Below are 13498 nucleotides of genomic sequence, written 5' to 3' on the forward strand. Positions count from 1 at the left end.
GGCCTTCCCTCCTCTGCTCCCTGAGAAGGAGTGAGGATGTCGGGCTTCTACTCACGCCGAGTCTTGGATCCTGGGTCATCTCTGGTCTGCAAGCTGCAGGATGAAGATGTCTGCTCCTTGTTGGTTCTTGCTGGTGTTGAGTAGAATCCGCTCGTCCGCTGCGTCTGGCTCCTTCGTCCCGGACTCTCTGTGTGAGCGCTCAGGTATGGCCCCGGCTGCGTTCTCCGCCGCTTGCGACCCTGCCGCCGCCACGGCGGCTGCTGGCGAGCGCTCAGATGTGTCTTCTTGCCTTGGCTTTCCCTCTCTTGTCTAACTCTCTGTCCTGTGATGGCACACTTGGTGTGATTCTCTGGCTTAGGACTGTTCACTGGAACTCTAAAACTGCTTTCTATGTGAGAGCTTGTTCAGATTCCAGCTTCTCCTCTGCCATCTTCCTGGAACCAGGCTTTTGATTTTCTTAGATTTGCCTTTCGATGGCCTCGGTTCTCCTCCTTGACAGCTACGTTGTTGGCAATCTTGCTCAGACTGGCAACCTGGCACCTTCCTTCCCCTAATTCTTAGGTAGATTTTACTAAATTAAAAAAATTCCTCCTCCTCCTCCTCCACGTTTTAAGGAGAGTATATGGAATGAGCCCCTTTGCTGAGGTATCAGTTAGCAGCTGATGTCGAGGATGATGTGTGTGTCTGGTTGGCAGGGTGTCTTCTTCTTCACCCACCACTCCATGAACATCCTCCCAACACTGCATGCTGCCAGCAAAGAGCATGACCTTCCCCAACACAACAGACGAGGACCTGGCCTCCAGCCAGGTGGTATGAGGATCTGCGCCTCCCCACTAGAACTACCCAACTAGCTCTCAAGAGTTAGAAATGTACTATTTCTGGAAAATCTTCTTGGGACTACTACCAGATTTGTTCTCCTAGAGCCTGGGTCAAATGTGATATAAAAGACAGCCAGTAGAACGCCATATGCTGAATAAGGTAATGATGGTGACACTTGTTGAAGCATGTTTTCTGATGTCCAGTTTATCTGTGGCAGGAGTGGAGAAGCCAGGGGTGTTATGGAGAGCGCTCGACTTCATTGTGAGAAAGTCTCAATAGATACTAATTTTCATCCTGACACAGTGATTAGTTATGTGGCCTTCATGAAATCCATAGATTTCCAGGCTTTAGTATCCATGTGTGAAGAAGAGGAATAGAATTTACTCCAACTAATTGCCGAAAGTATTACTTGTACCAATTGTCAGAAGTATTACTTGATGTTCATAGTGACTTACCATTCAGCAAATAGCTGGCAGGAAGTGTCCCCTCCACCCCACCTCCAGCAAGCTCCACAAGGGATGTTGTGATGACTTTGGTAACCATGGTAGCCAGTAAGTTTTATGCCTTATTATGGGTTAGGAATGCTGGCTAGGTTCTTTCTGTCCATTTTCTCAATTAAATACTTACCTCAAGTCTGTGTGGTAAAACATTATTATACCCAGTTAACAGCTGTGGAACAGGTTCAGAGCAGGTAAGTAATTTGTGTAAGATGACTCTGTTAGGAATTGTGAGTGCCAGAGTTGGGGATGTGGCTCAGTGGTAGCGCACTTGTCTAGCATGCAGGAAGCTCTGGGTTCAAACCACTAAAAACTAAAAGAAAGGAAGAAAGAAAGGACGGATGGAAGGATGGGAAGAAGGAAAAAAAGCAAGCAAGCAAGAAAGAAAAAATAAGTACCGAGATCCCAAATCAAGCTTCCTTGTCAATAAATCTGTTGCCAAAGACTCAAACTAAGCAGGGTCTGACTGGAGGCTGTTCAATCTGAAATTTCTTGAGCTGTATCTTGAAACTGTTCAGTAGACATTTACTGGGACACTCTAGGTTGTCTTCACCCTGGGCCAGATGTCTAGCTTTAGAGAGACATCTTATATCTGTGGTCATGGTTCTCATCTTACCTCTGTGGGGCTTTGTGGTAGGAAGCACATCTTCTGAAGATGCCTAGAACCTACCAGTCACAGCTATGTTGACAGCTGGATGGTGGTGGGCAGGTTAGAAGACCTTTGCATGGTTGGATGGATCTGTGTCAGGAAAAGTCACATGTGAAAATCCTTTTCTTTTCAAATGATGGTGTATGTACAAAGGTATGTGTGCAAAGGTCTGGGTCTTCTAGACAATCACTGGAAAAACCCTATACTGCTTAGGTCATGAACTTCCAAATGCTAGTCACTAACGAGTTTCCTGATTTCACCCTCCTTAACAGGCCCGGCTGTGAGATATAGTAAGTTCCTGATGTCAGAGGCAGTGCCACCCCCCCTGCTTGGGCAGCACACAACCCACATCCTGAAGGAAATTCTCCAATACGATGACAAGGCCATCAGGGATCTGCTCAGTGCTGGAGTGGTGGCCCAACATGAAGCCGTGTGACCAAGGAAACCAGGATCGGAATGTCCTTTGCTGACAAAGGCAGTACTCTATCCAGATCCTTTTCCCCAAGTCTAATGCCACTGAGAATCAGATAGAATCCCTCTTGATATCATGCCTGCAATCTCTCTGGGAGGACCCTGGAATGAGTGAATATAGAGCCCTTCAAGTGTATGTCTTTTTTTCATTCACGACCATTTTGTTTTTGGAATACAGGTTTAATTGTAGGTTGGTGAAATTTTTGATAAAGATTTAATTCTTTTGTTCTCAACCCCAAAGAATCAGTACGCATATATAATGGATATATTAATTAGCTTAATTTGGTCCTCCTATAATGTATACCTATGTGGAAACCTTACATCACACCCCACAGAATGTACAGTTACAGATGGGAAAGATTGATGGAGGAAGGGATTGTGACCAGGAAGCATGGACACATAAATGGTCACGTCAAATTGAACCCCCCTTGTACAGCCATGTGAAGTTTAGAAAATTAAAATAATAATAAATTTTTTCTAAAAGTTTTTTTTGTTTTTCTGGAAAAATACACTCCTCATCCTAATTACCTTACTGGCCTAAATATTTGCCTGTTCCACCCACACATCACTGAAAAAGAGCAGATCTCTTAATGTGTTCTACTTGTACAAAAAGAACTCATTTAAATCTCTGTTAGGAAGTCAAAGCAATAAGCAGAATGACAATCTGTGATTGATTTTAAATGGAATACCATAATTTTGAGCTTATGAACCCTCCCTTAAGCTGTAATGTAAGCCATGGACTTGTTGATGTTCTTTAAAAAGCTGAGCTCCAGTCTCTCCCTCTTGGGAGTATTTGCCTTGTTATATGTTTCTGGTGATTTCCTCATATGTGGCAGAAAATTAATGTCTCCCAGTGTTTTAAGGTGTAAGTATCTGCATAAATAGACAAGAAGTGTTCATCAGCGGATACCTTATTTTGAGCCACATCCACATGAAGCAGATTTTTTGAATGAAGATTAGAGAAGTCTTTGGGTATTAAATAATATGTAAACAATGCCAAGCAGAAGAAAGGAAGGAAAACATTTCTTGGCCATGTGAGCATCCACTGTAGACCACCCTGTCATGCCTCTCTATTTTAGTTTGTCACAAGCTTCAAAGACTACAAAAAATATCTTTTATCTGTAAGGTGAAAGTTGATGAGTTTAAATTTTTACTCAAACTGTGCAGCCTAGGTATAGACCAAGGAACGAGAGACCCCTCCCTGAGAATCCTTATGTCACCTAACAGGACTTGTTAAGAATACCTTAAAGCTGTATCATTGCATCCAGAGTGGTGATTGAAATTGAAATTACACGTCTGCCTCTCAAACTGTGACTTACAGCTAGTTTTCGTTCTGTGTTCTTTCCAACTACAATGGTTTGAGTCATTTATCCATTCTGTATGGACCCAAGTGTTTCCAGAATCTAGGATTCCAAATAAATTAAAAGAAAAAAGCTTGTCTTCTGACAGGGTCTCCAGAGGCTTTTTCTTTTTTCTTTTAGAAGAAAGCATATGAATTTTTTGAAACAATTATTGTCCTCCCTTCCCTGCTGTTTGTGGACATCTTATTCTGAAGAAGAACTGCTGTTACTAGTAACTGTCTCTAGTTAGGATTTCATCATACCCAAAAGTAATTTGAGGCTCCAGAGGCCTTTTTTCTCCCTACCTAATCTACAGACGATACACATTTACGCTGGTGGGAAAACAGGCATTGAGACAAAACATCTTTATGTCAGTTCAGAAATCAATGCAAAGCTGGATGACAGAGAATTGGAAAAACCACATTATCTCAAGAAGACTTACCAGGTCTCTCCTGTTATTTCAAGTAGATACTACAACCTGAAAACTACTCAGTTATGGAAGAATAACTCTTATGTATCTGGCTAACTTTGTGCTGGCAGCAGCGGGGGCCGGGGGTTGGTCATGGGAAGGAAGTCCTCATGATGCACATGATCAGAAAATGCCTCCAACTCTCACGTCAGCCCAAACTACAGTCTACAGATATGGCAGTGTCACCAGTGAAGCCAAGCCAAGGCCATCAGTGTAGTCATGTATCTAATTACCCAGGCTTCACTTTCCCAGCTCAGAATGATTCAGGAGAACTCTTGATATGCAGGCTAACCATCCAACAGAACGCACTTCTCCTACTGATACAGTGAAAGAAACAATTTCTATTTCAAGTTCAGATGGATAATTAGGCCTGGAAGAAACATTGTGCTTGCTGAAATTTCTAGCAATATGGCCCAGACCAAGTTAGGCTTCTAAACCAATGTGCTGTTTTAATGATTAGAACCTATTATACATTCCTGAAACTGAACACACTTTTACACCATTCTGTAGTCTAATTCAGTTTGTATCAAGGTCTGCCTGCTGGCTGGTTTGTGTCTTAGGTTGGCCTAAAAAACTGGCTGACATCTAGTGGGTTAATCATTATGGATTTGTGATGTGTCCACAAGTAAATGGGCTTTCTTCTTTTTTATTCTTTTTTCATGCTATGATTTTCTGTTTATTCAAGCATGATGTTCTCTAGCAAGTAGTCTGATACACTGATGGTGTCCCTAGCAGAAGAGAAATGACCATCACGGTGTAAGTACTCTAGTTATGTGGTAGAATCAGGTCTGTCTGTGATGCATCTACTAAGGTTAGATCTACAATAACAACTCAAGCAATGGAGGTCTTGAACTGGAAATGTCATTTGAGAGCCTTAAGTAGTATATGGACAGCCCCACTGGGGTGGAAGGGCTTTACCTGAAAAGTTTACAACCCCTGGATTTTAAGCCTTCTTTGGGAAATTTATGCCTACTTGTATCTCAGTGAATTTGCCATCTCATCATGTGAGAGTTATTTGTTCTACCTTTGGTATGTTGTGCATTTTAAAAGTTTTAAATGTTGTGAGTCTTGCTGATAGCTGTCCTACAAGACTCAGTGCTGCCTTCTACAAGATTCCTGCTACAGATAATTACCCTAAAGCCTTTCATAATGAATGACAGCAGAGCTGGCCAGCTCTTCAGATCTTAATCCTCTTAGTAATGTTCAAATTTGAGTGTCAATTGCAAAGAAGGTGTGTTGTGTGTGTGTGTGTGTGTGTGGAGAGAGAGAGAGGCAGGGTGGGAGACTTTTGCACCCCATATCTTTATCTTTAGCTGTTTTCATATTTATCTTCCAAGGTAATATTCTCCTTTCACTGACTTATATTTATGGAAATCTTCCTGCTGTAGAGATCATTTATAGTTGACAGAATTCTTGGAGCACCGGTGATCCTGAAAAAGTAGCTTCTCATCCTGATTGTAATATCAATGATCTTTGGGGGGGGTCAAATGGCAAATTTCTGCTTTTATCTTCATGTTTGTGACACCAGTGCAGCTATAGTCATTGTTATGCAGGGAGGGTAAAGAGGTCCACACACGCACACACAGAGGCTTAGCAGTTAGGAAAGCCCAAAACATATCATAGAGATATCCAGCTTGAGATCTAAATTTTCTCAGGCATTGAGTATTGCATTTCTAGCAATATTCATTCATACAGGAGTGCCTAGGTAAATTTTTTTTTATAAATTACTACTGAGGTAAGATGTTTAAGTAGGTTCTCTATGCAGACATAACATGCTATATTCTGAGCATGAATGGCCCTAAACTTTTAAACAAGATTAGCAGTGTGCCTGATGGGCTTATGGGGTAGCATTAGCACAGATGAAGCAACTTCAACAGACACGCATCCAACACCCCTTCCAGAATAAATCTTCCACTCTGTACATCACCTTTGTAATGCCTATATAAAAAAAGAATAAATTTTCTGGTATTACTTGAGGAAGTTCATATATCCTAGACATAATTTATGAAATGATATTATTAAAACATTTATTCTGCATGCTAGGGAAAATAAGTACAATAGAGAAGAGCTTTGAAGGACTGATAATTAACTATGTAGGTTTGAGTCACAGGAGAAGAGAAAGGAACACACCTGGGAGAGACGAATCTAAGGGCACACTTCCTGTGAAGGTGCTGGACAGCATGGTCGTGGGGAAGCGGTTTGGTGGAGGTACCAAGAGGTAAGGACAGACATTGAAGGGAGCTCCAACACTCCCTAGGAAACAGATTCCATTCACCATTCTTCAGAATTGTTTTCCCATTCATTAAGGTCTTAGGGTGAAAAGGACATGGAGAGGAAATGGAATTTTGCAGGATGGTTATCTCCTTGACTTTCTGTATTTGCTTCTTTCTGTCTCTGTCTCTCTCAACTTGCTACATCCTTTTATACCTTTCTTATGTTCCCCATTCTTTGAACCTCCTTCTTTCCATCTCTTTCTCTGTAATAATCCTTTGTGTTGCTGTCCTTTCTCTTCCTTTCCCTGATCCTCTTCCAGCTTGCTCCCTTTTCTCCTCTTCTTCTCTTCATGTATGAACATGTTCACACAGTGGTACAGACTCATATTACACAAACACCAACACCAAAAAAAAAAAAAAACCCTGCGTTTGACCTTCAGGAAACATGGGACTTGCTCAGTAATTTGGGAGATAACTAGTGGTAATTCTGGCATGACGTCACCACCACAAACAGTCTCCAATTACTCTCTGGGTGGGGCTTTTCCTTAATAACTAGCTGCCACATCTCCCTTGAAATGAGAGGAAGTAATGAAGGCAAGTACTCTAAACTCCACTTGGGCTGGTGCAGACCCTCCCATTTTGGTCAAATGCCCCAATTCCAACAGGAAAACAATATCCAAAATACTAAAACAGAACCTAGAGCAGAGTACGGACTTTATATGTCTTGGCCACAGATGCTGGAGTCTTGCTGCCATGTTTTAGAGGAGGTTCCGTTCTATCTGGGGTATGTTGGTAGGCTTTTCTGTTCCAGCAACTGAACTTGGCCTCCGACTTGGTTTCTTGCTCTGTCTTAATGAAAGTCATTTCACTGGATCTTCAAGCGTTGACTCATCGCATGATCTTGGCTGGTTTAGCCAAATGGATTCCGGGAGGATGGAACCTTTGGTTTTGTCCTCTGTCGAGAGGCCCATGTGGTTCTCATGGCTCCCTCTACTTCTTCCAACAGGATGAAAAACATTTGCACACATCCCTCCCTTTTCCTCCTTCCTTCTTTTCCTGTGCAGACCAGGCACATGGGCTGTTGTTGGTTTCTTTGGCTCCGGACTGTGCAGATTGGAAGAACAGGTTCCTGTACCTCCTGCGATCACCCCACCCGATCTTCTCACCCAGAGACTCTGCTCAGGGCTCACTCTGCAGCAGGACATTTGGGCTTAGAACACACAGCCATGATGTTAGAGGAAAGAAATTAATGTGAAACGGTTGCAGGAGAATTTCATGGTTTCGGCTCCCTTTACCTCTTTGTGAACCCTAAAGAAAAATTTGGATTTCCACAGCATCTCCTGGTATGAGACGTGGCAACATGTGTAACACACATTCCCCCTGGAAGTCTTGGATTTATGTTGTTAAATTTTTACAAAGAACTTCCTGGCTGCTCAGGATAGAAGCTTTGAAATGTACTGTGGACGGACCTGATTGTGTTTGTTCCTTGGAGAAGGTCAAGAAAATGGTAGCTTCCATTTTAGGGGTGACCATTAAAGAGCTGTTCTTTGTGAAAGTGGGAAATGAGCCCTAGTAGAATTCCAAGTGGAAGTGCCTTACATACGGACAGACAAACTTGCCTGTAGCACCCCCAGGCACCGAGCAAAGGGCAGGTCAGAAATGCTATCCCTCATAGCCTGCTCTGGAGCTATGTCTGCTATCCTGAGGATCTTCTGCTTTGCTGAACTGAGTAGTAGGAAAGACTGAGCCAACAGCAAGCTAGCGTGTTCCATTGTGAATATCACAACTGGACGTATCCAGTCCCTCCAGTTTCTACCTCTGAACTCCCGCATTCCATCTGCGGGTGCCTGCCATTCCATCTGCTTCTCTGGCTGGATATTCAGCAATCTTGGAGAACCCTAGCCCTCAGGTGCTTGACTCTCTAGCTGAATCTGTTAGCTGAACTTCTGGACAAACCATAGGAGATGAGAGTGATCCAACTTCAGTGTTTCCTGCAGCGATGCTCCTACTCCTCAGGTGATGGAAGGTGAAGTGAGTAGCAGGGTGAGGCTCTGTGTAGGCGCACTTCTGGGGGAAGATGTATTAACTCAGCAAAATAACTCTCAGATCTAGAATAGGCCCTGTGAGAGGAGGAAGAGGATTCTGACACTGCCTTTCATTTCCTGCACAGAATAAAAGTAGCTTCACAAGACTCATCCATGTAAACTAAGAACTTTGTATTGTTTACATACACTTATGCATATCCACCTATCTACATCTATTTTTCATCTATCTAACTCTATTATCTACCCATAACCTATCAATATTTCACACTACACAATGGATAAAGCTCAGCAATTGCAAATAGCTTATCTTGTGAGTTCTATATATATTTAATTTGTGTTTATTTACTTTCCATAAGATATCGATGGCCAGAAGGACTACATATATTAAGCTCTTATATGGACAGCACTGTTCTATGTGATTGGTATTTATTAACTTGCTTAATAAACATGCCTGTGAATGCCTCAAGGCCATACTGCCTGAAGGAGGCATCCTGGCAGCATGGATACACTCATGTGTTCTCTGCCATTTTTGGTGTGACTGAGCACTCCCCTGTCATTATGCACACCAGCTCTCCTCTCAGGTTGTGTGCCTAAACTCATATGCGTGAGGGTCTTTGAGATCTTTAAAGAAGCAAAGGGCAAGACATCACAGGTGATGAAAGAATTCATCTAATCATTTTGACCTTTGCAAATACTGTAGGAAATAACAGGACTTCTAAGAGAACCAGCATGGCATGAATGCTATAGGCAGAACCGTAGCAGAATCTCGTTAGACTAACCTTTCAGGGCTGCCTTACTGTTAAAAGTCCAAAGAATGTGTATTTTCATCGATAGGAACTTACAGAGTCTTTCCCATCACAGCAGATTTTATTTTATTTTTCTGTTTGGTTGTTTCTGAATGTTAAAGGAAGTCATAAAGTTTCCAATGAAATTGGTCAGAACAACTGCTCCAAAGACTGCTGCTGAAATGAAAACCAGAAATCCTACTGCACTCTAGTTCCACTGTGGAGAGGGGTATGGCCTAGCGTGCTAGGGAACACTTGACCCGCTGTTGAGAACTAAAGGACATCGAGACAGGGCAAACAAACTATGGCCCATCCAGAAGGCCGAGAAAGGGCAGAAAATGAGTCATCCTCATTTCCAACCCAGCTTTAGATTCTTGGATAATTAAAAAATATAAGACATATACAGAATGACACACACACACAGTGATACATACACACATATAAAACGTAAATATGAGTTAAAAATTGTATTCATGTAAAAGACATGTAGTGGGGCTCTGGTGGTTCACACCTATAACCCTAGCCTATTCAGAAGGCTGAGATCTCAGGATAACAGGTAGAAGCTAACTTGGGCAGGAAAGTCCATGAGACATTGTTTCCAGTTAACTACCCAAAAGCCAGAAGTGGAAGTGTGGCTCAAGAGGTAGAGTGCCAGCTTTGAGTGAAGCAGCTCACAGACAGCAGCACCCTAACCCTGAATTCTAGCCCACCACTAGCACAAAGAAACAAAACAAAGCAAAACAAAAGCCATGTCTTTGCATAAAAACCTAGTCTTATTAGTGAAGTGACTGCAAAACAAATGTAGCCTCACAAAATGAGAATTTAAATCTGTGAATCATACAGGTAACTTCCTTTGGTTTGGAATATTTTCCAATTATTAGCAGAGCACCTTCATCATTGTCTATGAATCTAGGAAAGAAACTGTCCCTGAGTTGCATAGTTGGAAGAGGGAGGTCTCTGTATGTGGTTCACTGTTTCAGTCTCCTCTACCTATCTGCTCAGAACAGTTCTCAATATTGAGCTGTCACTACCTGTTGACAGGGGACACCAGTTGGCAGTCTTCCCACTCATAGTACCTGTTCTCCTGAAGACACCAAAAAAACACATGTGGAATAGTCATCCTCTTGCCTACTAGCCTGCCAGATCTAAGAGAAGGACAGACCATCATCATTTGCATTACCCAGAGTATCAGTCATACTTTTCAGAGACTATTACCATTTATTCTTCCTTCCACCGAAATACACATATCCCACGGAGGGATGCACTGATTTATCTTCCTCTTGAACATGAGCTGAACTTCAGACTGCTTTGTTTTGAACCTTTATGATCTAAATAATTTTAGATTGATGAGCAATTACAAAAGTAGTGCTATCTACCCGGTTTCTACTCAGGTTGTATAACTAGATACAATTAGGTGAGCCAGAACATTAACATAGACACAATAGTATTCACCCATCTAACGGCATCACACAAATTTTACCAGATCTTTCATTTGGGGAGGCAAAAAATTTAAGATCAACTCCGTGATTCCCAGTTCCTGACATTCCTCCCAGCTCCCGGCCTCTCCCCATCATATACTAAGTCACTAGTCTAAGTGCTGCTGTGGGAGGATTTGTGGAGAAGATTAAGATCAACAATCAGTTGACCTTAAACTAGGGAGACTGAGTGGGCTGACTCTCATGGAGTGGTACAACTGTGGTGCTGGAGGTTAAAGACCTTAGGCCAGAGGTTTGAAGCACAAGGGGGTTTGACATGGAGAGAGCCTGCTGTTTGAGGAAATCACAGGGTAAGGAGTTGGGGTGGCCTCTGAGAGTAGAAGCCTCTGACAGATAGGAAGGAAGCAGGGACCCCAATACCACCCCTATGAGGAGCTCAGTTCTTCCAATCACATGAGTGAGTTTGGAAATGGATTCATTCCCAAACACTCCACACAAGAGCTCAAGCAAAACAAAACCTCGATTTTCATTTATGGTACCCTAAGTAAACTTCTGACCTTCGGAACTATGAGCTAATAAACTCGTGTCATTTTAAGCTTCTAAGCTTACCATAATCTGTGAGGCAGCAATACAAAAACTGAATATACCCATTATCATCCTTCTTCTGGTCAAGAATGCATTCCAGGATTCCATGTCACATTTAATTATATTTTTCTTATTCTCTTCTACCCTGGGTCAGTGCTTTCTGTTCATTTACTTTGAAAATTTCTGAAGGACATTGTTTTGTCATTTTGTAAAATGTCTCTCAGTTTAGTTTTTTGAGAAGTACTCTCCTTATTAGATCAAGGTTATGCATGCATGTGTGTGTGTGTGTGTGTGTGTGTGTGTGTGTGTGTGTGCACTCATGCACACATGTGCATGCTAGTCTTGGAGTTTGAAGCTAGAGTCTGGGTGCAATCCCTGAGCTCTTTTGCTCAAGACTAACACTCTATCACTTGAGCCACAGCTCCACTTCTGGCCTTTTGTTATTAACTGAGATATGAATCTCACAAACTTTCTTGCCTCTGGCTTAGAATCACAATCCTCAGATCTCAGCCACCTGAGTAGCTAAGATTACAAGCATGAAGCATGGGCTCCCAATTAACATTTTGCACTTTTGGTAGGAAATTTCAGAGATAATTTTTGGATCCTCTCAATATATCCAAACTAGTGTAAGATGTTTTTGTGTATTGTATTAGTAAACATTTTTTTCATTGATCGTTTAGTCAGGATAGTGTCTTCCAAGATTCAAGTCTTTGAACTGCTAGGTATTTTTTTCTTGTCTTTGTAATTAATAACCATATTATAAGAAGATATTTTAAGACTGAATTAGTCTATTTGGACCAAATTTTCAAACTGTCATAAACTTGGTGGCTTCAAACAAAGAATCTCATACTCTGACAGTTTGGGAGACAGAGGTACCTAACCAATATATCACCATGATGAAATAATGTGCCAGCAGGGCTGTGCTGCCTTCAGAAGATCTGAGACCAAATTCCCTTACATGTTCAGCATCTTGAGCTACGTTCTTTTTATTCTTTGGCTCATGGCCATTTCTCTATCTTCAAAGCCAGTTGTGTAACATCTTCTTTCTGTAACTCTGACTTCCTGCTCTTTAATTACATGATCTTTTGTGTGCCATCAAATCTCTCTTGGCCTCTCTTTCATAAAGAAACGTGCAGTTCTATTTCAAGCCCACCCACACAATCTAGAATAATCTTTCCATCTCAAGATCCCAAACTTAATCACATCTACAAAGTCCTTACCATATAAAATAACATTTATAGGTTCCAGGTATTATGCTGTATTATCTTTGGATGGTTTGATTTTTCTGGCAAACATAGAAATCATGCAAATTATGATCTCTTCATTATGCTCCTGCTTAAAATTATTCTTCCTTGAAATACTACTTATGCTGTTCCGTTTCTACCTTTCCTGCTCCTAGACGTACTGAGTATATTTCTTTTGTGAATAATCATTGTCTATCCTCTATTTGTTTATTTATTTAATTGGTTACTTGTGTCAGTGAGGACCCATGCAAATTTATTTTACTTTACTTATTTGTTCATATTTATTTTATTTATTTTTCTTTCATGGGCAACTATTCATTGTAGTCATTATCTTGTTGCTAAGTTGTCAAAAATGTGACCATTAAAAGCATCTTCAAGAGCCGCCCCCCCCATTCCCTTTCACCAAGTTCCTACCTTTGTAAAAGTTCTTTCTTATTTTCTGTCAACAGAAAATCTCCAGGACTGTCTTGTAGTTGGCCTGGTATCTCCTTGGAATTAGTTATTTTTCTAAAAGGTACTCATTCCATTTACTAGAGAAGGATACATAGAAGTCAAGATCTGAGGTCATTGCTACTGGAATGTCATGATATCTGGACTTCCTCAGCTGATCAAGGAGGGGAGGTATATATACATATCTGTACCTATTCATACATCTTTCAGTTATTTGACTTATACTTTAAGCCATGTGTCAATTCTAGGACACACATTTCAGAGGCTAGCTATCTTCCCTTTTTCCTCTTAGAAATCAACCACTATGTGAGAATCTGTCATCTTGAGAAAGCCTATGTTAGCCATGAGAGAGGGAGAGAGAGAGAGGGAGAGAGATGGAGAGACAGAGAGAGAGAGTGTGGGGGTCAAGGAGAGAGGGAGACAGAGGGAGGGGTTATGGAGGGAGGGGAGAGAACTATTCTCAGGAGCTCCCGTGTACTAGATATGTAAATGAGG

The 13498-nt window shown here is 41.6% G+C and overlaps 1 protein-coding gene across 1 annotated transcript in view; it reads left to right on the forward strand.

The window, feature by feature from the left end:
- Sugct (succinyl-CoA:glutarate-CoA transferase) overlaps positions 1 to 2923 on the forward strand; it is a 637858-nt gene extending 634935 nt beyond the window's left edge. The window contains exon 13 of the mRNA XM_013033004.1: positions 2238 to 2923. Coding sequence (XP_012888458.1) covers positions 2238 to 2401 — 164 coding nt within the window. The 3' untranslated portion in view covers positions 2402 to 2923. The remainder of the gene's footprint in view (positions 1 to 2237) is intronic.
- The last annotated feature ends 10575 nt before the right edge of the window (positions 2924 to 13498 follow it).

The sequence above is a fragment of the Dipodomys ordii genome, unplaced genomic scaffold (genome assembly GCF_000151885.1).
Source record: "Dipodomys ordii isolate 6190 unplaced genomic scaffold, Dord_2.0 Scaffold161, whole genome shotgun sequence".
Lineage (NCBI taxonomy): Eukaryota > Metazoa > Chordata > Mammalia > Rodentia > Heteromyidae > Dipodomys > Dipodomys ordii.